This window comes from Triticum aestivum, chromosome 4D, assembly GCF_018294505.1.
Source record: "Triticum aestivum cultivar Chinese Spring chromosome 4D, IWGSC CS RefSeq v2.1, whole genome shotgun sequence".
In the NCBI taxonomy this organism is placed as follows: Eukaryota; Viridiplantae; Streptophyta; class Magnoliopsida; order Poales; family Poaceae; genus Triticum; species Triticum aestivum.
This window is the reverse complement of record NC_057805.1, coordinates 489,790,818-489,814,941: the sequence shown is the minus strand read 5'-3', so window position 1 is coordinate 489,814,941 and position 24,124 is coordinate 489,790,818. Positions and strand designations below refer to the sequence as shown.

General features: G+C 46.5%; 3 protein-coding genes across 9 annotated transcripts; all 3 read right to left on the bottom strand.

Annotated features, from left to right (window-relative positions):
- Window positions 1-650: 650 nt before the first annotated feature.
- LOC123098935 (scarecrow-like protein 34) lies at window positions 651-9,080 on the bottom strand. 2 transcript variants are annotated; one of them, XM_044521013.1, is made up of 3 exons: window positions 9,032-9,080; window positions 4,166-5,183; window positions 651-3,805 (listed from the first exon to the last, which is right to left on the bottom strand). In XM_044521013.1, the coding sequence occupies exon 3, from the start codon at window positions 3,449-3,451 to the stop codon at window positions 1,367-1,369; it is 2,085 nt and encodes a 694-aa protein (XP_044376948.1). In that variant the 5' UTR covers window positions 3,452-3,805; window positions 4,166-5,183; window positions 9,032-9,080; the 3' UTR covers window positions 651-1,366. The 2 variants fall into 2 exon arrangements, with proteins under 2 accessions (XP_044376948.1, XP_044376947.1); XM_044521012.1 differs by lacking the exon at window positions 9,032-9,080 and having other exon boundaries at window positions 4,166-5,852.
- LOC123098936 (scarecrow-like protein 33) lies at window positions 5,852-9,058 on the bottom strand. Its single transcript, XM_044521015.1, has one exon. It carries the CDS (start codon window positions 8,674-8,676, stop codon window positions 6,649-6,651), a length of 2,028 nt encoding a protein of 675 aa, XP_044376950.1. The 5' UTR covers window positions 8,677-9,058; the 3' UTR covers window positions 5,852-6,648.
- A 387-nt stretch (window positions 9,081-9,467) lies between the features above and the next one.
- Window positions 9,468-12,972, bottom strand: LOC123098933 (scarecrow-like protein 14). 6 transcript variants are annotated; one of them, XM_044521011.1, is made up of 4 exons: window positions 12,735-12,972; window positions 12,379-12,463; window positions 11,687-12,277; window positions 9,468-11,375 (listed from the first exon to the last, which is right to left on the bottom strand). In XM_044521011.1, exon 4 carries the CDS (start codon window positions 11,263-11,265, stop codon window positions 10,519-10,521), a length of 747 nt encoding a protein of 248 aa, XP_044376946.1. In that variant the 5' UTR covers window positions 11,266-11,375; window positions 11,687-12,277; window positions 12,379-12,463; window positions 12,735-12,972; the 3' UTR covers window positions 9,468-10,518. The 6 variants fall into 6 exon arrangements, with proteins under 6 accessions (XP_044376946.1, XP_044376945.1, XP_044376944.1 ...); XM_044521010.1 differs by having other exon boundaries at window positions 12,706-12,962; XM_044521009.1 differs by having other exon boundaries at window positions 11,687-12,463.
- Window positions 12,973-24,124: the final 11,152 nt, after the last annotated feature.

Here is a 24,124-nt window from a genome sequence, read left to right as displayed (position 1 = left end):
TTTGTCCAGCCTGGAAACCTGGAGGAAAAAATGTAAGCGCGAAGGAAGAAAAGGATAGATGCAAAAAAAGGGCTGGTGCTACTTCGTCACATGATGATGTGCTATCCTCAATGCTGTCGCTACTGGACAGACCGACATCAGGGTCATAGTTGGGTTGGTAGCCACCGCTCGATGACCTCTGAGCCGTAGAGTCCCCAGACCTTCTGCAGAAACAAAAAACACATGTTATGCGGATGGAATGTAAAATGGGGGATTTGCTAGCAGTAGAGAGAATGAACAGCCAAAAAAATTAAGGCCAACAGAACCATATAAACATTACTATGCTAGTGAGACGTCGCCTCGAAACGATTAAGTACTAATCAAATAGTAACACTCTTTGAAACAAAAGTTCACATAAAAAACATTCAGAGGACACTGCAGAAACATATCGAACAAAAAAGTGCAGACATCTTCGTGTCCTGCAGCAAACCCATTCTCTAAAAAAAATTAGAAAGTAACTGGCTGCCATTAGAAGCATTCACTAAGATCTTCAAACACATATAGTGTGCGAGCTCCCTCCTTACTATTGCTGAGAAAAAAAGGTAACAAACACATATACTGGAGTAGATCTTCAAACACATATAGTGTGCGAGCTCCCTCCTTACCCGCAAAAAAAATACTATTATGGCATAACATATTGGAGGAATTCTCCCTGACTGCTACTGAGAAAGAAGATAACAATACATACACTGAATGTCCTCCCAGGAAAGTACGCTAAACTGAATCTACCTAGAACTGACTACATCTCATGAGAAAATAAACTTGAGTAGGTCTCATAATCCACTGAATCAGCATAGAAAACTGGCTAAAATGCCATACGCATTACCCCGCTGAATTCAATAAACAAAAAAAAAAGCACTATGAGCTAAGTCTGCATAAACTGAATCTGCAACCTGACACAAAAGGCACTATGAAAACTGAACGAACAAAGCCTGAAATAAATCCAGGAAAAGCGAGCACCGGTGCCAAGTCTAGGACTTTATCTCTGGTGGGCTGGTTTCACCACAAAGAACCTAACCATCTGATCTATGCTCAGTTCACATATGACTGGCTATTAGGATGTTGTTTTGTGTAGACAGATATGATGCATATGCACTATTAGGATGTTGTCATGCAGGGATTCCATATAGTGTCATGGCAATTTTACATGTTTATTAAACAGATATGTGTGTGCTCACAGCAGCTTTCAACAAACAGGGGCCACTCAGACAATCTGATAATGGTTCTGTTACTAAGTTACAGATACAAAAGAGGAGCAAACACACATCTGGTACTACAACAGACCATCAAACACTGATGAAGTTGCGTCTATCGGTACTTCAGTCCATCACACTAGAGAACCAGTAGCATCACCAGCTGCCCATGTGGAGTGGGCATAGAGCACCCGGCCTTTCCATCCTTGTAGAAGCCACCGGTGATCCTCGCAGATCATGAAATGCTTGTGGTACCGATTCTTCACTTCGTCCTTGAGCATCATAACAATATCAGGGTCCAATGGCAACTGCCTTAGCCCCGCTCGCTGGTTCCGCGTCTGCCACTCCTTGTAGTTCTGAGGGCGCTCCACCCGGTCTGCGCCTTCACATGCGATCCTGTTTATGGCGGACCGTGCAAGTATCTCCTGCTCCACCAGAAGTCTCTTGTCGCTGTCCCATGGAACGGTGGTCTCCATCATATCGAACAACGCCGAGAAGTAGTAGAGCGCATGGCGGAACCGCGTCATAAAGAACGCCGCACTGTAAGGTCCATTGACAACGGAACTGACGAACACAGACGGCCTCATCTTCCTGATAGTGTTGAGTACCATGTCCCTTGGGCTTAGCATGTCAGAGGTGAGGCTCTCGTCCATCAAGGTCCTGAACTCGTATAGGCTGCTCACGGCCAGGACCTCATCTGGATCGATGTGCAGGTCCTCAGCCCGGACATCCTCCAGCTTGGATGCGATGGCGCGGAACTTGAATGGCACGCCAAACTGACTTGCGTAATTGTTGAGCCGGTGCCCTGCCTCCTCCATTAGTGCAGCCGGACAGGGCCCGGGCTGAGGGGTGTTGATGCCGGTGATCCTCACTTCTGGTGGCCCGCCCTCCCTATTCGCCAGTAACCGGAGCAAGTCCGGCCACTGAAACCCGGTGCTGATGCCGTAGTGCACAATGTGCAGTTTCCTCCTCCCTGCAACGGCCTTGTAGATGGTGTTGGTGGAAAAGAGCAACCCCACCTTGATCGAACAGCTCGCGGCCGTGTGCAGATGGTAGGCCCTGATGAGCTCCACGGCTGAGGTGCGCTTCCCCATGAGCGATCGGTACAGTCGGCTCCCCGTGCCAGCCAGCCGTGCCTCCAGCCCCTGGGCGAAGTAGTGCGCCAGCCGCTGCCTAGCGTCCCCTCTCGGCGATGAGTGACACTTGATCCGCTCCAGCAGCTTGCTCGCGCCACACACGTCGCTGCTGGCCACTGCTTCTGCACAGCGGGTCAGCAGAGTCTCTAGGTCAGTCACCATCGTATGCCTCGCCGCGCACCTCCCACGCCTGGAGATGCTCTGCCGTGCTGCCTTGTCCTCCTTGTCCTCCCAGGTGACACGTACTACCTCCTGCATCTCGCTCGGGGACGCTTCGTAGCCGTTGAGGATGAGCCGGTCCAACATCTCCAGCGCGGTGGCTTCCTCCTCTTCCTCCTCCTCCAAGGCACTATGCAGCATCACAACTATTTGCTTGCTGCTCCTGCCCAAGCCCGCCTCGGTCTCACCATCCATGTCAGATCTCTTCTTACGCCCCCTACCATCCACCATCACATCATCTGCGGGCAAGAACCTGTTGGCGTCCTCCATGCCATTGAAGAAAGCCATACTCATACTCGATAGCATGTTCATGCTGGTGCTGCTCTCGCTGGGAAACACCATACTATTGGGCTCCACTGTGCCTGTGCAGTTCAATAAGGCTGGATCCTGTACCTGGCACCCGGAAACCATGACGTCTGTGTTGTTTCCTTGGCTGGGCATCAATATGGAGGTGGAGTCGGCAAAGGAGTCCTGGTCGGCGGCGGGTGAGGTGTTGGCGAGGATCTCGGCGAAGGGCTGCTCGGCCTGCAGGAGCTTCGGGTGGTCAGGGTACTGGTAGAAGAACTTATCGACGATGTCCTCCTCTGTGAGCACGCGCGAAATGTATTCCAGGGCCAGGTCATTCTGTGAGTCACCATGGGTCGTTGGAGGAAGGTCGAGGAAGAGGGAGGGGGACAATGGTGCAGGCTCGGCGAGGCCCAACAACTCCTCCGGTGTGGCAAACATAGTGGAGTGTATGCTGTTCCTGATGGTGCAGTGACAATATCTTGGATTTGGAGAGGATGTCTCATTTCCTACTCCATCCATTCCATGTGAAGCCAACATGTACATCGTACAGTACGAGTTGCTGTCAATTGGAACCATCGTAGCTTCACATTTCACATGGTTAGTTTAACCATCCGCCGGCCTGCCGGCTTCTGCACATATAGGCAAAGAGAGGGTTTTGAGAAAGACCATATCCATCTTGTTGTCGCAGCCGGCCTTCTGTCCTTGTCTGATCAGAAGCAGGCAACTTTCTTGTAGACATCAATTTATATGTTTTAAAATGGCAGGCTGTTGTGAGTTCACGTGTAGTAGCACTAGCAGGTAAGATCATTAAAAGATCTCTAGTATTATCCTGAAAATTGATTAGTTCACATATAGTAGCAAGTTTTTCTAGATGCATTTAACCTGTAACCATGTTCAGTTATGCTTCTTTCCTGCTCCACGCTTGGACACCTGCAAGTAGGCAAATGGATTTGTAAGATGAGAACGCAGAGAAAGAAATTGAATTCAAGACATTTCAGCTATCATTTTTCTTTGAACAATGCGGGAAACAACAGAGACATTTAGCATGCGCATGCGGCAGTGGCACCCTGTGGAATTATTCATATTCGTGTCTAAGAGCGAAATTTAAGATGTTTGAAGGAAACAGGAGGGGATGCCACAGCTGTATCTTATACTAATGTCCATAACATTAACCTCTCCTACGCAGAAAATGTATCAGAAGGAAAATGTATCGGGATGACTCTTCTTTACAAAAGGAACATCATGTACTCTGTTAAAAATAAGCAATGAAATAATCAGAAGTTCTCGGACCTTCATCTTCCTTACCAGCGTCCCACAAATCCATCAGGCCATGACAGAGAGTTCAAATGGTTCCTGTGAACATACAAAGCTCAACTTCAAACTCCGGAGACTGAATATCCAAAACTCTGCATCAAACAATAAAACGAGTATGCAACTATGACTAAAAGAAGAGCATTGAATTGAACTGAGGAAATATGAATGAGTAAAAATAATGAGAAATGAAGAAAGAACGCTGAATAATGACTGAAAAAATAAACCTAAGAGATAATACGAACAAAAACTGAACAAAATTTAAACTGAATAATACAAAAAGTAACTGAACATAACTGAATATATACTAATGACTAAAGGCCTGCAAAAAATGTCAGGACTGAGATACCTAAATCAAACGTTAAGAAAAACAAATGTTAAGAGACTAAGAAACTAAGATGAATTAAATCTTAAAAAAATCAGAACAACAAATGACTGAAAAGAAGGGTCTGAAAACTTATAAACTGAACTGACTGAACAATACTATAAGCTGAGGAATGCAAACTAAAAATGACAAGTACTGAAGACATACATAAAGAAAAACTGAAGGACTAAAACTAAATGGACTTGAGACTAAGAAGAGGACTGAGAGGAACACTGAATTTGACTGAAATAAAGATTACTGAGTTACGCCAATCAAATTACTCATGTAGTAATGCTCAAATCTTTCAGGATGCCGTAGATCAACATGTTCAGAATATAATACTTCTAGCTGAACATGAACTAAAAATGTTAAATGGTTGCAAATTTGCAGGATGCCGAGAATGAGTATGTCTAACCTGGAGACCTGGAGGAAAAAAAAGGAAGTGCGAAGGAAGAAAAGGATAGATGCAAAAAAGGGCTGGCACTACTTCGTCACTTGATGCTGTGCTATCCTCAAAGCTGTCGCTATTGGACGGACCGACAGCAGGGTCGTAGTTGGGTGGCTACATCAGGGTCGTAGTTGGGTTGGTAGCCACCGCTCGATGACCCCTGAGCCGTAGAGTCCCCAGATCTTCTGCAGAAACAAAAATCACATGTTATGTAGCAGATGGATGGAATGTAAAATGGAGGATTTCCTAGCAGCAGAGGTAATGAACAGCCAAAAAATAAGGCCAACAGAACCACATAAACACCCCTTGAAACGATTAAGTACTAATCAAATAGTAACACCCCTTGAAAGAAAAGTTCACATAAAAAACATTCAGAGGACACTGCAGAAACATATCAAACAAGAAAGTGCAGACATCTTCGTGTCCTGCAGCAAACCCATCCTCTAAAAAAAAGAATACAAAGTAATTGGCTGCCATTAGAAGCATTCACTAAGATCTTGAAGCACATATAATGTGCGAGCTCCCTCCTTGCTACTGCTGAGAAAAAAAGGTAACAAACACATATACTGAATAACCTGAGGATCGTGAAGCCACTATCCCCCTGCATCGCCCCCCTGCGTTACTGCTTGTTATACTATTATATGGCATAACATATTGGAGGAATTCTCCCTGACTGCTGCTGAGAAAAAAGATAACAATACATACACTGAATGTCCTCCCAGGAAAAACACACTAAACTGAATCTGCCTAGAACTGACTACATCTCATGAGAAAATAAACCTGAGTAGGTCTCATAATCCCCTGAATCAGCATAGAAAACTGACTAAAATGCCAGACACATTACCCCCACAGAATTCAATAAAAAAAGCACCATGAGCTAAGTCTGCATAAACTGAATCTGCAACCTGACACAAAAAGCACTATGAAAACTGAACCCCTACACAAAACCTGACTAGCTCTCGATCAAAAAATAACTGAAAAATCAGTGCCCATTCACCTTTGTCCTGGATTAAAAAACGCAGCGGCACTATCTAATCGCTTGTCACAAACTGAACCACGAAACAGTATCTTCCTGCAGCGACAAAAGGTACTGAATCCCCCTGATATGCCTGGTTCCCCATTGAAATTAGTGATGAACCCCTGATATACCCGGTGACAGAATGTCTGGACACAAATAACGTATCGAAACACAACAGAGGTGCTGAGTTTCTCAAAGACATTTGCCTGGCAGAGGCGAATAAGTGACAAGGGGGGCAGCGCGGAAGAGCCAAGAGAGATGCCTGCAACAAAGCTCACCGTACCTGCTCTTGGCCGGCGATGACCTGGGTTCCGCCCCCGCGGACCACCAAATGCTTGTTCGCACATGACCGGCTATTAGGATGTTGTTTTGCGTAGACAGATATGATGCATAGGCGCTATTAGGATGTTGTCATGCAGGGATTCTACATAGTGTCATGGAAATTTTACATGTTTATTAAACAAACATATGTGTGCTCACAGCAGCTTTGAACAAACAGGGGCCACTCAGACAATCTGATAATGGTTTCTGTGACTAAGTTACAGATACAAAAGAGGAGCAAACACACATCTGGTACTGCAACAGACCATCAAACACTGATGAAAGTTGGGTCTATCGGTACTTTCAGTCCATCACACTAGAGAACCAGTAGCATCACCAGCTGCCCATGTGGAGTGGGCATAGAGCACCCGACCTTTCCATCCTTGCAGAAGCCATCGGTGATCCTCACTGATCATGAAATGCTTGTGGTACCTATTCTTCACTTCGTCCCTGAGCCTCAGAACGATATCAGGGTCCAATGGCAGCTGCCTTAGCCCCGCTCGCTGGTTCCGCGCCTGCCACTCCTTGTAGTTCTGAGGGCGCTCCACCCGGTCTGTGCCTTCACAGGCGATCATGTTTATGGCGGACCGTGCAAGTATGTCCCGCTCCACCAGAAGTCTCTCGCCGCCATCCCGTGGAACGGTGGTCTCCATAACATCGAACAACGCCGTGAAATAGTAGAGCGCATGGCGGAACCGCGTCATAAAGAACGCCGCGCTGTATGGTCCATTGACGACGGAACTGATGAACACAGACGGCCTCATCTTCCTGATAGTGTTGAGTACCATGTCCCTTGGGCTTACCATGTCAAAGGTGAGGCTCTCGTCCATCAAGGTCCTGAACTCGTATAGGCTGCTCACGACCAGGACCTCATCTGGATCGATGTGCAGCTCCTCAGCCCGGACATCCTCCGGCTTGGATGCGATGGCGCGGAACTTGAATGGCACGCCGAACTGGCTCGCGCAATTGTTGAGCCGGTGCCCTGCCTCCTGCATCAGTGCATCCGGACAGGGCCCGGGCAGAGGGGTGTTGATGCCGGTGATCCTCACTTCCGGTGGCCCACCCTCCCTATTCGCCAGCAAGCGGAGCAAGTCCGGCCACTGAAACCCGGTGCTCATGCCGTAGTGCACAATGTGCAGTTTCCTCCTCCCTGCAACGGCCTTGTAGATGGTGTTGGTGGAAAAGAGCAACCCCACCTTGATCGAACAGCTCGCGGCCTCGTGCAGATGGAAGGCCCTGATGAGCTCCAAGACTGAGGTGCGCTTCCCCATGAGCGATCGGTACAGTCGGCTCCCCGTGCCAGCCAGCCGTGCCTCCAGCCCCTGGGTGAAGTAGTGCGCCAGCCGCTGCCTAGCATCCCCCGTCGGCGACGAGTGACACTTGATCCGCTCCAGTAGCTTGCTCGCGCCGCGCACATCGTTACTGACCACTGCTTCTGCACAGCGGGTCAGCAGAGTCTCTAGGTCAGTCACCACCGTATGCCTCGCCCCGCGCCTCCCACGCCTGGAGATGCTCTGCCGTGCTGCCTTGTCCTCCTTGTCTTCCCAGGTGACACGTACTACCTCCTGCATCTCGCTCGGGCACGCTTCGTAGCCGTTGAGGATGAGCCGGTCCAACATCTCCAGCGCGGTGGCTTCCTCCTCCTCCAAGGTAGTAGTACTATGCAGCAGCACCACTATTTGCTTGCTGCTCCTGCCCAAGCCCGCCTCCGCCTCACCATCCATGACAGACCTCTTCTTACGCCCCCTACCATCCACCATCACATCGTATGTGGGCAAGAACATGTTGGCCTCCTCCATTCCTTTGAAGAATTCCATGCTCGACAGCATGTTCATGCTGGTGCTGCTCTCGCTGGGAAACACCATACCATTGGGCTCCACTGTGCCTGTGCCGTTCAAGAAGACTGGATCCTGTACCTGGCACCCGGAGACCATGACGTCTGTGTTGTTTCCTTGGCTGGGCATCAAGATGGAGGTGGAGGAGGCAAAGGACTCCTGGGCGGCGGATGATGAGGTGTCGGCGAGGATCTCGGCAAAGGGCTGCTCCGCCTGCAGGAGCTTCGGGTGGTCAGGGTACTGGTAAAAGAACTTGTCGACGATGTCCTCCTCCGTAAGCATGCGCGAAATGTATTCCAGGGCCAGGTCATTCTGTGAGTCACCATGGGTCGTCGGAGGAAGGTCGAGGAAGACGGAGGGGGACAGTGGTGCAGGCTCGGCGAGGCCCAACAACTCCTCCGGTGTGGCGGCCATAGTGGAGTGTATGCTGTTCCTGATGGTGCAGTGACAATATCTTGGATTTGGAGTGGATATATCATTTCCTACACCATCCATCCATTCCATGTGAAGCCAACAAGTACATCGTACAGTATGTTGCTGTCTATTGGAACCATCGTAGCTTCACATTTCACAAGGTTAGTTTAACCATCCGCCGGCCGGCCGGCTTCTGCACATATGGGCAAAGAGAGGCTTTTGAGAAAGACCATGTCCATCTTGTTGTCACAGCCAGCCTTCTGTCCTTGATCAGAAGAGGTCAACTTTCTTGTAGACATCTATTTATGTTTTAAAATGTCAGGCTGTTGTGAGTTCACGTGTAGTAGCAGTAGCACTGGCAGGTAAGGTCATTAAAAGATCTCTAGTATTATCCTGAAAATTGATATAGTTCACATGTAGTAGCAAGTTTCTAGATGCATTTAACCTGTAACCATGTTCAGTTATGCTTCTTTCCTGCTCCACGCTTGGACACCTGCAAGTAGGCAAATGGATTTGTAAGATGAAAACGCAGAGAAAGAAATTACAAATTCAAGACATTTCAGCTATAATTTTTCTTTGAACAATGCAGGAAACAACAGAGACATTTAGCATGCGCATGCGGCAGTGGGACCCTGGGGCGTTATTCATATTCGTGTCTAACAGCGAAATTTAAGATGTTTGAAGGAAACAGGAGGGGATGCCCCAGCTGTATCTTATACTAATGTCCATAAACATTAACCTCTCCTACGCAGAAAATGTATCAGAAGGATAATATATCGGGACAACTCTTCTTTATAAAAGGAACATCATGTACTCTGTTAAGAATAAGCAATGAAACAATCAGAAGTTCTCGGACCTTCATCTTCCTTACCAGCGTCACACAAATCCATCAGGCCATGACAGAGAGTTCAGATGGTTCCTGTGAACATCCAAAGCTCAACATCAAACTCTGGACACTGAACAGCCACTGCAGTAGCCAGCTGCATCAAACAACAAAATGAGTATGCGACTAGATCAAATTTACCAGATCATGAATAATAGCCATCACCCAGACAACACACAACCGTATATATATTTATCTTATACAGTTGAGTACAAGAAAAGAGCTAAGAAAATGCGACATCATCTGAAATGCTTCAAGCTGCCCGATATTTATTGGACGAGTCAAATGCATCTTTCAGGTTGAGCGTATAAACCACACCACAAACAGTATAGTATTAATACATATCTGCTTATGTTCAACTGCAGGAAGGAGAGAAAAAATAGTACAGTTAACAGTGGGAGCTACCACCGTCTGCCTCCCATGTTGAGTGAGCCAAGAGGATGCGACCCTTCCACCCCTGCAGTAGCCATTGGTGATCCTCGTCGATGACAAAGTCCTTGTGGTATTCATTCTTTACCATGTCCCTAGCCATCTTAACAGTTTGTTTGTCCAGTGGCAGCTGCCTCAGGCCTGCCCGTTGGTTTCTGACTTGCCAATGCTTATAGGTCTCACCACGCTCCACCCGGTCCTTTCCCTCATATGCGATGGCATTCAGGACAACCCACCCAAAGACGTCGCGCTCCAGCGCCAGCCGCAGTTTGCTCTCCCGTGGCATGGTTGCATCAAGCATGTCAAACAGTGCAGAGTAAAAGAAGAGGGCCCCTCGGAACCGTGACAAGAAGAAGGTGCCATTTGAACCATTCACGGTGCTTTGGACAAACACGTCCGGTTTCATCTTGCTGATGTTGGTGAGGACAACATCGCGGGGGTTCGGGCTGCCTATGACGACACACTCATCCATTAAGGTCCTGAAATTGTACAGGTCATTCACAGCAAGCACCTCATCCGGTTCCAGGTCCAGGTCCTTAATTCAAACGGTCTGCCACTCTGCCAATATGTCACGGTACTTGAATGGCACACCAAGCTCTCGGGCAATGTCAGTCAGCCGATTACCGATCTCCTCCATATGTTTTCCTGGGTGGAGTCCGGGCTGCGGCCTGCGGGAGGTCAATGTGGGTGATCCTGACTTCTGGCGAGCCACCATCCCTTGCTGCCAGCCAGCGCAGAAGTTCTGACCACTGGAATCCATAAGAAAAGCCATAATCAATGATGTGCAACGTGCTCCTCCCCACTGCCGCTTTGAAGATGGCCCTGTTGGCGAACAAGAAGGACACATTCCTGAAGCAGCACGTTGAAATGAATACGTGGTAAGCCTCTGGGTGTGCCATGGCAGAGGTAGCCTTCGCCGTAAGTGTCCCATACACCTGGCTGCCTGTGCCGGTGAGCCGTGCCTCCAGCCCCTCGGTGAACCAGTAGGCAAGCCGCTGTGTGGCGTCACCAGTGGGTGAGGCGCGCTGCTGGATCTCCATGAGCAACTCACCTGCCCTCCGGCGGTCATCCGTCACCGCCTTGGCACAGTGGATCAGCAGCGTGTACAGGTCAATCACCCGCGCCTTGCTCTTTCTCCCCTTCTTGTTACTGTTCCCAGACTCATTGTCCATGGAACTGCACATCTGATCGAAGTCTAACACCTCGCAGGCATGAGCTTCGACTAATCTGTTCGTCCTACTGACATCAGCCTCCACCTCGTCGCTCCAGTCCTTGCGGCCGCTGCCACTTTTCTCTTTCGGTTGGTCCTGCTCACCGGTGGTTGTCAGCTCACAGTTTGTGGGCAAGAACTTCTTCGCCTCTTCCATGCCCTTGAGGAAAGCATGCACAAAGCATGACGTGTTTTACTCTGCTTCTGATGTTTGGCAAAATGACAGGGCAGCATACATTGACACATACGACCCTCCCGAGTCCTTAACTACAATTCAAATTGTATCTCAGTTACACGCACACATAGTTACATATACTACTTTGTTGCACATGAATCTTGAAGGGAAAAATTAGTGCATAAACAATAATTATTTAAGTGGAAGCTTAGAAATTATGCTGATATGTCAAAAGAGTAAATGATATTCCTGGAGAAGCTAAAATATACCTCGTTAAAATCTTGAAGATGCTATACTTTGTAATAAACTTACTGTCCAGAGTTGTTTTAACCATGCAAGGGGTGAACCATCCACATCTAGACATAATGGCAAATATAGCTAACTACCGAGTATAGAAGAGTACCAGATCATTCCCAGTAGGATGAAAACCATCATCACCATCGACAGACATAATCAAATCTCGAGGATTTGCACCAATTAGCCAAGGAGATGCTTTCATCCAGTTTGCATGCCTATCATGTAAACTCTGCAAGTAAGATAGTGCCAAGTGCCCACAATTACTTGTAGTAGAATCTTGTAGAATTTCAAAACAGAAAGCACAGCAGAAAAAAAAGGCACAAAGCACACAGCACATGAACTCATGAAGGCTGAAGCTAGATGCTGAAGGATCACTAAAAATGATGGTGCAAATGTAAAACACAGCCTGATAAAGCCTGGTTACACTCTATGGATTTGAAACATAAAAAAATGCAAGTGCCAGAAAGTGAGTACATGAAAAAACAGCAACAGATGCAGCAATGTAAAAACATTTCTGACAATATCCTTAATCTTGTAACTGCTACATGCTCATCACTCAGCATTTTATGCTTTTCTTCAGCGCTCCAAAATCAAAGAAATGACACAAACTAACTAGGAAATACTCATGCTTAATCTACAGTCCTATATCCCTGCCACGATTCTGCATACTTGACCAAATCAGTAACCTCCTTCAGGCCTGCAGCAAGCAAGCAAATAAACACATCACATGATGCTATGAACTTTTTAAGGTGAAATCACGGAGATAATTGGCAACAAAATCAAGCAATATGGATGTACAGAGGTTCACTCAGTATTCCTCGCTGCTCTGGTTTGCTCTGGCCATGTGAAGTGCATAACAAAATGCAAGCCATTGTGCCAATATCTGAAACCAGAAAAAAAAATGGCAGAGCAGTATGAGGATGGGTCTAGAAATGTGACACAACTGGAGTAACATCCAATCTGCATCTGAGCTAATGAACGCAGTGGTAGGCTGGTGGTAGCTGACAAGCACATCGAGTAAAGATTTAGCTTGTTCAAATTTTATCTCACGCATCGGTCTCCAAAACGCTATCTACGTATATGTTGATCTTCATGCGCTAACCGCCCAGGTTAACAAGATTTGACCTGAACGAAAGCTGCCCTGGCGTGCTCACCCGTCCTATCGGTACAAAATAATTAGGCAATGAAGAAATGCCCAGCGGCAGCAGCACGACGGCGGCCGGGGAGCAGCCAAGGCAGAGTCGGCGCCCGCCCGCCGGGGCCCGGGGTGCAGGAGAGCGGCGAGGTTGGGCTGGCGCGGAGCGGCCAGCGGGTGGTACTGCGCACGCGTTGGACCTGGACGGCGGGGGGAGGGGGAGGGGCAGACGGAGACGGCGGCGGACCACGGGAGCCAAGCAGGGAAGAAGGGTCGAGAGCCCGCTTCCGGCCTCTTGTGCCTGGGCCGTACTACGGTAAAGCCCAGGCCCAATACAAAATCTACATAGTTTTTTTTTTGGAGAAATACAAAATGTAGGCATTCCCTCTTTGGCAGGCACTTCGAGCATGATTGGTTTGCAACCAATATTTTGCTGGAAATACAAAAGAGTTGTCAAATATTGGCAACTTTATGTGAGACGTGCAAGAAAATTTGGTAACTAACCAATTAGTGGTCAATATTTGACAACTTGCCAATATTTGCAACCAAACCAACTATGCTCTTCTCATGCGCCCATTTTTGTTGTTTCTAAAAATGGGCGCACGCCCCCTTTTCTGCTCTGGGCCGGCTTATTTGCGGGTTTTTTCCCTTTAAAATTTTGAAAAAGATGCAGCGCCGAAGTTCGAACGTGAAACCAGTTCCTTCGGCGCCAACGACAGTAACCACTAGGCCACTGAAAGACTAGTGTTTTCTAACTTCTTTTTTTAGTCGCGGGATTCCGCGGTTTTGGGAAGCTTCCCAAACCATTTTTTCCTGGTTCCCTGGTCATTTCCGGGGTGATTTTATTCGAGTTTTTTCCTTTGTTCTTTTTAAATTCATATTTTTAAAAACTGATGATATTTTATAATGTTTGTGTTTTAATAAAAAATAATGAACTTTTTACAAATTTGATGAACTTTTTTCAAATTCGATGAATTTTCTTTTTAAAAAATAGATGAACTTTTCAAAAAAAAAACAATGACCTTTTTTCAAAATCGGTGAACTTTTTTCAAATTTGTGAACTTTTTTGAAAATGTCATCTACATTTTGGAATTCACGGATTTTTTGCTATTTTGTTTTATTTTTCTGAAAGTCAACGGTTGACCGGTCAACCGCGACCAGTCAGCAGCGAACCCAGGCGACCAGTCAACACCGAAGCAATGTGAACAACCGACGGATGTGCGTTTAGGCCGCGCCCAAGAGTGTGCCTGTGTGGGTGCCAGAACCCATAGTTGGCGCCAAAGGGCCCAGCCCTTCCCGGCTTAAAAGGATGTGCCAGAACATAATCCAATCAGCATTACTACCCAGCCGGATTTCTGGGCATGGCACTAGGAATGAACATGGGTGTTCTCGGTTCGTTCATGCTACAAGATGTTGGTGGACACCAAAAGGAGACGAGAAGTTTGGTTAAATGGTGATTCTGAAAAGTCCAACCAAGAACAAGAGGAGAAAAACTGGAAGGGCCTTTGAAAGGTAAAGGTACCTCCTAACCTACGAACATTTGCATGGTGATCTTGCAAGATCATCTCTGCCAACTGGGGAAGAAAGAGCAAGGAGGAGGATGGCATCTACATCGGTCTGCTCCATTTGCAACGCGGCCAATGACTCATGGAGACATTCGCTCCTAGACTGCAATATAGCAAAGGCCATCTGGATATCTGTGTAATGATGACGTTGTTCTACCGATCTATGGGGACGAAATGTCCCGACCCTAAACGTGGCTCTTTCCACTATGCAACACCCTATCCCACGAGCAAGTCATCGACGTTCTCGTTACGTTGCGGGCGATTTGGTATGCTCGCCGCAAAGTAATTCACGAATAGGAATATCAAAGCCCTCTGTCTATTCACTTATTTATCACACGATATTTGGAGGAGATCAAGGGGATGGTGTTGGAAATATGCCCTAGAGGCAATAATAAATTGGTTATTATTATATTTCCTTGTTCATGATAATCGTTTATTATCCATGCTAGAATTGTATTGATAGGAAACTCAGATACATGTGTGGATACATAGACAACACCATGTCCCTAGTAAGCCTCTAGTTGACTAGCTCGTTGATCAATAGATGGTTACGGTTTCCTGACCATGGACATTGGATGTCGTTGATAACGGGATCACATCATTAGGGGAATGATGTGATGGACAAGACCCAATCCTAAGCCTAGCACAAGATCGTGTAGTTCGTTTGCTCAGAGCTTTTCTAATGTCAAGTATCATTTCCTTAGACCATGAGATTGTGCAACTCCCGGATACCATAGGAATGCTTTGGGTGTACCAAACATCACAACGTAACTGGGTGGCTATAAAGGTGCACTACAGGTATCTCCGAAAGTGTCTGTTGGGTTGGCACGAATCGAGACTGGGATTTGTCACTCCGTGTAAACGGAGAGGTATCTCTGGGCCCACTCGGTAGGACATCATCATTATGTGCACAATGTGACCAAGGAGTTGATCACGTGATGATGTGAGTTACAGAACGAGTAAAGAGACTTGCCGGTAACGAGATTGAACAAGGTATCGGGATACCGACGATCGAATCTCGGGCAAGTAACATATCTGTAGACAAAGGGAATTGTATACGGGATTGATTGAATCCTCGACATCGTGGTTCATCCGATGAGATCATCGAGGAGCATGTGGGAGTCAACATGGGTATCCAGATCCCGCTGTTGGTTATTGACCGGAGAGTCGTCTCGGTCATGTCTACCTGTCTCCCGAACCCGTAGGGTCTACACACTTAAGGTTCGGTGACGCTAGGGTTATAGAGATATTAGTATGCGGTAACCCGAAAGTTGTTCGGAGTCCCGGATGAGATCCCGGACGTCACGAGGAGTTCCGGAATGGTCCGGAGGTAAAGATTTATATATGGGAAGTCTTATTTTGGTCGCCGGAAAAGTTCCGCACTTTATCGGTATTGTACCGGGAGTGCCGAAGGTCCACCAGCCCCGGGGGGCACATGGGCTGTAGGGGGTGCGCCTTGGCCTATATGGACCAAGGGAACCAGCCCCAAGAGGCCCATGCGCCAAGAGATAAGATAAATGGAGAGTCCTAAAGGGGGAAGGCACCTCCGAGGTGCCTTGGGGAGGAAGGACTCCTCCCTGGCCGCACCCTTCCTTGGAGGAAGGGCCAAGGCTGCGCCCCCCCCCCTCTCCCTTGGCCCTATATATAGTGGGGGGGAGGGAGGGCAGCAACACCTAAGCCCTGGCGCCTCCCTGTCCCTCCCGTGACACATCTCCCTCCTCCCGCAGCGCTTGGCGAAGCCCTGTTGGAATCCCGCTACTTCCACCACCACGCCGTCGTGCTGCTGGATCTCCATCAACCTCTCCTCCCCCCTTGCTGGATCAAGAAGGAGGAGACGTCGCTGCTCCGTATGTGTGTTGAACGCGGAGGTGCCGTCCGTTCGGCGCTAGGATCATCGGTGATTTGGATCACGACGAGTACGACTCCATCAACCCCGTTCTCTTGAACGCTTCCGCTCGCGATCTACAAGGGTATGTAGATGCACTCCTTCCCTCTCGTTGCTAGTAAACTCCATTGATTGATCTTGGTGATGCGTAGAAATTTTTTGAATTTCTGCTACATTCCCCAACAGTGGCATCATGAGCTAGGTCTATGCGTAGTTTCTATGCACGAGTAGAACACAACGTAGTTGTGGGCGTAGATGTTGCCAATTCTTCTTGCCGCTACTAGTCTTATCTTGTTTCGGCGGCATTGTGGGATGAAGCGGCCCGGACCGACCTTACACGTACGCTTACGTGAGACAGGTTCCACCGACTGACATGCACTAGTTGCATAAGGTGGCTAGCGGGTGTCTGTCTCTCCCACTTTAGTCGGAACGGATTCGATGAAAAGGGTCCTTATGAAGGGTAAATAGAAATTGGCATATCACGTTGTGGTTTTACGTAGGTAAGAAACATTCTTGCTAGAAACCTATACAAGCCACGTAAAAACTTGCAACAACAATTAGAGGACGTCTAACTTGTTTTTGCAGCATGTGCTATGTGACGTGATATGGCCAGAAGATGTGATGAATGATATATGTGATGTATGAGATTTATCATATTCTTGTAATAGGAATCACGACTTGCATGTCGATGAGTATGACAACCGGCAGGAGCCATAGGAGTAGTCTTTATTTTTGTATGACCTGCGTGTCATTGAATAACGCCATGTAAATTACTTTACTTTATTGCTAAGCGCGTTAGCCATAGAAGTAGAAGTAATCGTTGGCGTGACAACTTCATGAAGACACAATGATGGAGATCATGGTGTCATGCCGGTGACGAAGATGATCATGGTGCCCCGAAGATGGAGATCAAAGGAGCAAAATGATATTGGCCACATCATGTCACTATTTGATTGCATGTGATGTTTATCATGTTTACATCTTATTTGCTTAGAACGACGGTAGTAAGTAAGATGATCCCTCACTAAAATTTCAAGAGACGTGTTCCCCCTAACTGTGCACCGTTGCGAAGGTTCGTTGTTTCGAAGCACCACGTGATGATCGGGTGTGATAGATTCTAACGTTCGAATACAACGGGTGTTGACGAGCCTAGCATGTACAGACATGGCCTCGGAACACAAGAGACCGAAAGGTCGAACATGAGTCGTATAGTAGATACGATCAACATGGAGATGTTCACCGATGATGACTAGTCCGTCTCACGTGATGATCGGACACGGCCTAGTTTGACTCGGATCATGTATCACTTAGATGACTAGAGGGATGTCTATCTGAGTGGGAGTTCAATAATCAGATGATTTTCATTATCATGAACATAGTCAAAAGGTCTTTGCAAATTATGTCATACGCTTTAGTTCTACTGTTTAAGATATGTTCCTAGAGAAAAATTTAGTTGAAAGTTGGTAGTAGCAATTATGCGGACTGGGTCCGTAAACTGAGGATTGTCCTCATTGCTGCACAGAAGGCTTATGTCCTTAATGCACCGCTCGGTGTGCTGAACCTCAGCGTCGTCTGTAGATGTTGCGAAACATCTGGCATACACGTTTTGATGAGTACGTGATAGTTCAGTGCGTAATGCTAACGGTTTAGAATTGTGGCACCAAAGACGTTTTTGAAACGTCGCAGAACATATGAGATGTTCCGAAGACTGAAATCGGGATTTCAGACTAGTGCCCACGTCAAGAGGTATGAAACCTCTGACAAGTTTCTTGAGCCTGCAAACTAAGGGAGAAAAGCTCAATCGTTGAGCATGTGCTCAGATTGTCTGAGTACTACAATCGCTTGAATCGAGTGGGAGTTAATCTTCCAGATGATATAGTGATGGTTCTCCAAAGTCACTGCCACCAAGCTAGTAGAGCTTCGTGATGAACTATAACATATCAGGGATAGTTATGATGATCCTTGAGCTATTCGCGATGTTCGACACCGCGAAAGTAGAAATCAAGAAGAAGCATCAATTGTTGATGGTTAGTAAAACCACTAGTTTCTAGAAGGGCAAGGGCAAAAAGGATACTTCATGAAACAGCAAATCGTTTGCTGCTCTAGTGAAGAATCCCAAGGTTGAACCCAAACCCGAGACTAAGTGCTTCTGTAATGAGGGGAACGGTCACTGAAGCAGTACTACCCTAGATACTTGGTAGATGAGAAGGCAGGCAAGGTCGACAGAAGTATATTGGATATACGTTATACGAATGTGTACTTTACTAGTACTCCTAGCAGCACCAGGGTATTAGATACCGGTTCGGTTGCTAAGTGTTAGTAACTCGAAATAACAGCTGCGGAATAAACGGAGACTAGCTAAAGGTGAGATGACGATATGTGTTGGAAGTGTTTCCAAGGTTGATGTGATCATGCGTCGCATGCTCCCTCTACCATCGAGATTGGTGTTAAACCTAAATAATTGTTGTTTGGTTGAGCATAAACATGATTGGATTATGTTTATCGCAATACGGTTATTCATTTAAGGAGAATAATGGTTACTCTGTTTATTTGAATAATACCTTCAATGGTCTTGCACCTAAAATGAATCTCGATCGTAGTGATACACATGTTCGTGCCAAAAGATATAAAATAGTAATGATAGTTCCACATACTTGTGGCACTGCCATTTGAGTCATATTGGTATAGAACGCATGAAGAAGCTCCATGTAGATGGATCTTTGGACTCACTCGTTTTTGAAAAGATTGAGACATGCGAACCATGTCTATTGGTATATATGCATGAAGAAACTCCATGCAGATGGATCGTTTGACTCACTTGATTTTGAATCACTTGAGACATGCAAATCATACCACATGGGCAAGATGACTGAAAGTCCTCGTTTTTTAGTAAGATGGAACAAGAGAGCAACTTATTGGAAGTAATACATTTTTTATGTATGCAGTCCAATGAGTGCTGAGGCATGCAGTGGATATCGTTATGTTCTTACTTCATAGATGATTTGAGTAGATGCTGAGTGTATTTACTTGATGAAACACAAGTCTGAATTATTGAAAGGTTCAAGTAATATCAGAGTGAAGTTGAAGATCGTCGTGACAAGAGGATAAAATGTCTGTGATATGATCATAGAGATGAGTATCTGAGTTACGAGTTTGGCACACAATTGAGACATTGTGGAAAGTGTTTCACAATTAATACCGCCTGGAACACCATAGTGTGATGGTGTGTCCGAACATCATAACTGCACCCTATTGGATATGGTGCATACCATGATGTCTCTTATCGAATTACCACTATCGTTTATGGGTTAGGCATTAGAGACAACCGCATTCACTTTAAAAGGGGCACCACGCAATTCCGTTGAGACGACACCGTTTAGAGAAACCTAAGTTGTCATTTCTTAAAAGTTTGGGGCTGCGATGCTTATGTGAAAAAGTTTCAGGCTGATAAGCTCGAACCCAAAGCGGATAAATGCGTCTTCATAGAATACCCAAAAATAGTTGGGTATACCTCCTATTTCAGATCTGGAAGCAAAAGTAATTGCTTCTAGAAACAGGTCCTTTCTCGAGGAAAAGTTTCTCTCGAAAGAATTGAGTGGGAGGATGGTGGAGACTTGATAAGGTTATTGAACCGTCACTTCAAAGTGTGTAGCAGGGCACAGGAAGTTGTTCCTGTGGCACCTACACCAATTGAAGTGGAAGCTTATGATAGTGATCATGAAACTTCGGATCAAGTCACTACCAAACCTCGTAGGACGACGAGGATGCGTGCTACTTCAGAGTGGTACGTGATCCTGTCTGAGATATCATGTTGTTGGACAATACTGAACCTACGAGCTATGGAGAAGCGATGGTGGGCCCATATTCCAACAAATGGTTAGAAGCCATGAAATCCGAGATAAATGGATCTTTGAGAAGAAGACGGACGTGGACGGTAATGTTACCGTCTATGAAGCTCGACTTGTGGCAAAGAGTATTTCCACAAGTTCAAGGAGTTGACTACGATGAGATTTTCTCATCCGTAGCGATGCTTAAGTCCGTCGGAATCATGTTAGCATTAGCTGCATTTATGAAATTTGGCAGATGGATGTCAAAACAAGTTTCCTTACCAGTTTTCGTAAGGAAAGGTTGTATGTGATACAATCAGAAAGGTTTTGTCGATCCTAAGGATGCTAAAAGGTATGCTAGCTCCAGCGATCCTTCCATGGACTAGAGTAAGCATCTCGGAGTTGGAATGTACGCTTTGATGAGATGATCAAAGATTTTGGGTTTATACAAAGTTTATGAGAAACTTGTATTTCCAATAAAGTGAGTGGGAGCGCTACAACATTTCTGATAAGTATATGTGAATGACATATTGTTGATCCGAAATGATGTAAAATTTCTGGAAAGCATAAAGGGTTGTTTGAAAGGAGTTTTTTAAAGGAAGACCTGGATAAAAGCTGCTTACATATTGGGCATCAAGATCTATAGAGATAGATCAAGACACCTGACGATACTTTCAAAGAACACACACCTTGACATGATTTTGAAAGAGTTCAAAATAGATCAGCAAAGAAGGAGTTCTTGGCTGTGTTACAAGGTGTGAGTGTTGAGTGAGACTCAAGACCTGACCACAGCAGAAGAGAGAAAAAGGACGAAGGTCGTCCCCTATGCTTTAGACGTAGGCTCTACAGTATGCTATGCTGTGTACCGCACATGAAGTGTGCCTTGCCATGAGTTGGTCAAGGGGTACAATAGTGATCCGGGAATGGATCACACGACAGCGGTCGAACTTATCCTTAGTATCTAGTGGACTAAGGAATTTTCTCGATTATGGAGGTGAAAAGGATTTCGTCGTAAAGGGTTACGTCGATGCGAACTTTGACACTAATCCGGATGACTCTGAGTAGTAAACCGGATTCGTATAGTAGAGCAATTATTTGAAATGGCTCCAAATAGCGCGTGGTAGCATCCACAAGATGACATAGATATTCGTAAAGCACATACGGATCTGAAAGGTTCAGACCCGTTGACTAATAACCTCTCTCACGAGCATAACATGATCAAACCAGAACTCATTGAGTGTTAATCACATAGTGATGTGAACTAGATTGTTGACTCTAGCAAACTCTTTGGATGTTGGTCACATGGTGATGTGACCTATGACTGTTAATCACATGGTGATGTGGACTAGATTATTGACTCTAGTGCAAGTGGGAGACTGTTGGAAATATGCCCTAGAGGCAATAATAAATTGGTTATTATTATATTTCCTTGTTCATGATAATCGTTTATTATCCATGCTAGAATTGTATTGATAGGAAACTCAGATACATGTGTGGATACATAGACAACACCATGTCCCTAGTAAGCCTCTAGTTGACTAGCTCGTTGATCAATAGATGGTTACGGTTTCCTGACCATGGACATTGGATGTCGTTGATAACGGGATCACATCATTAGGAGAATGATGTGATGGACAAGACCCAATCCTAAGCCTAGCACAAGATCGTGTAGTTCGTTTGCTCAGAGCTTTTCTAATGTCAAGTATCATTTCCTTAGACCATGAGATTGTGCAACTCCCGGATACCGTAGGAATGCTTTGGGTGTACCAAACGTCACAACGTAACTGGGTGGCTATAAAGGTGCACTACAGGTATCTCCGAAAGTGTCTGTTGGGTTGGCACGAATCGAGACTGGGATTTGTCACTCCGTGTAAACGGAGAGGTATCTCTGGGCCCACTCGGTAGGACATCATCATTATGTGCACAATGTGACCAAGGAGTTGATCACGTGATGATGTGAGTTACAGAACGAGTAAAGAGACTTGCCGGTAACGAGATTGAACAAGGTATCGGGATACCGACGATCGAATCTCGGGCAAGTAACATATCTGTAGACAAAGGGAATTGTATACGGGATTGATTGAATCCTCGACATCGTGGTTCATCCGATGAGATCATCGAGGAGCATGTGGGAGTCAACATGGGTATCCAGATCCCGCTGTTGGTTATTGACCGGAGAGTCATCTCGGTCATGTCTACCTGTCTCCCGAACCCGTAGGGTCTACACACTTAAGGTTCGGTGACGCTAGGGTTATAGAGATATTAGTATGCGGTAACCCGAAAGTTGTTCGGAGTCCCGGATGAGATCCCGGACGTCACGAGGAGTTCCGGAATGGTCCGGAGGTAAAGATTTATATATGGGAAGTCTTATTTTGGTCGCCGGAAAAGTTTCGCACTTTATCGGCATTGTACCGGGAGTGCCGAAAGGGGTCCGGGGGTCCACCAGCCCCGGGGGGCCACATGGGCTGTAGGGGGTGCGCCTTGGCCTATATGGGCCAAGGGAACCAGCCCCAAGAGGCCCATGCGCCAAGAGATAAGATAAATGGAGAGTCCTAAAGGGGGAAGGCACCTCCGAGGTGCCTTGGGGAGGAAGGACTCCTCCCTGGCCACACCCTTCCTTGGAGGAAGGGCCAAGGCTGCGCCCCCCCTCTCCCTTGGCCCTATATATAGTGGGGGGGAGGGAGGGCAGCAACACCTAAGGCCTGGCGCCTCCCTCTCCCTCCCGTGACACATCTCCCTCCTCCCGCAGCGCTTGGCGAAGCCCTGTTGGAATCCCGCTACTTCCACCACCACGCCGTCGTGCTGCTGGATCTCCATCAACCTCTCCTCCCCCCTTGCTGGATCAAGAAGGAGGAGACGTCGCTGCTCCGTATGTGTGTTGAACGCGGAGGTGCCGTCAGTTCGGCGCTAGGATCATCGGTGATTTGGATCACGACGAGTACGACTCCATCAACCCCGTTCTCTTGAACGCTTCCGCTTGCGATCTACAAGGGTATGTAGATGCACTCCTTCCCTCTCGTTGCTAGTAAACTCCATAGATTGATCTTGGTGATGCGTAGAAATTTTTTGAATTTCTGCTACGTTCCCCAACAGATGGGCCTAGCGAAGAAGGCTACATCAAGTGCAAGAGCAAAGTGGGAAGATGGATCCCTCCACCTAAGGGGTTTTGTAAGATCAACGTGGATGCGGCCGTCCCAAAAGCAAGTAACCGCGGGGCAATCAACGATGTTTGTCGGGATGCCCAAAGAGTTTTTCTAGGTACATCAGTTGTGATATTTGAGGGGATAACAGATGCAGAGACCCTGGAGGCGATCGTATGCCGATAAGCTCTCGCTCGGTGAAGAGATGGGCACGGGGAAGCTCAAAGTCTCATATGACTATCTGAGAGTCATCACAGAGCTTCAGGCGGACAAAAACTTGGGTGCTCATTGTATGATCTTGAAGAAGATTAAAGCTGAGAGATCTTTATTTTTGGCATGCCATGAACGTGGTTTGTGTAATAAGGAGGCTCATAATCTGGCCAGAATGGCTACACAACATTAGATGTTGGTCGTCATGTCTGGTTCTCTACCCCTCCTGTCAACCATTGTATTCCTTTGATTTTTAGCTACATGAAACCTGCTCAAGTTGAGAAAGCAAGGGCTGACTGGACTGCTGCTCACTCTTCTGCTTCAATGGCCATATAGTCTCCATCTTTCGCCCACCTCAGGGGTTAGGGTTATCTTTTGAAAGAATCTCTTCTATCAGCGATAAAGAACATTGTTCATCTAAAAAAACATATTTTTTTAATGAAAGTTATGTGGCGAACCACACAGTTTTCGTAACAGATCCGAACGACTCGTTCGTCATTCTATACCGATCATGCGGGGCGCACTGGCCTTCCCTCTTTTCTGATTTCCCGACTACCGTTTACTATTTCCTGCATGTTGCCAATTTTCCATTTCCTATTTTCGCCTCTCCTCTTTCCCGGTTTTGTGGGATCCTAATTTAGGCATTTAATTGCGATGGGGCACACCTAGATTTATATATACAGAAACAAAAGTAACAACAGCTTATATATCTCTGTTACTTTTGTTTCTGTGTACACAAACCCCCTCATGGTTCTAGAAAAGATCATACACATTGCAGTACA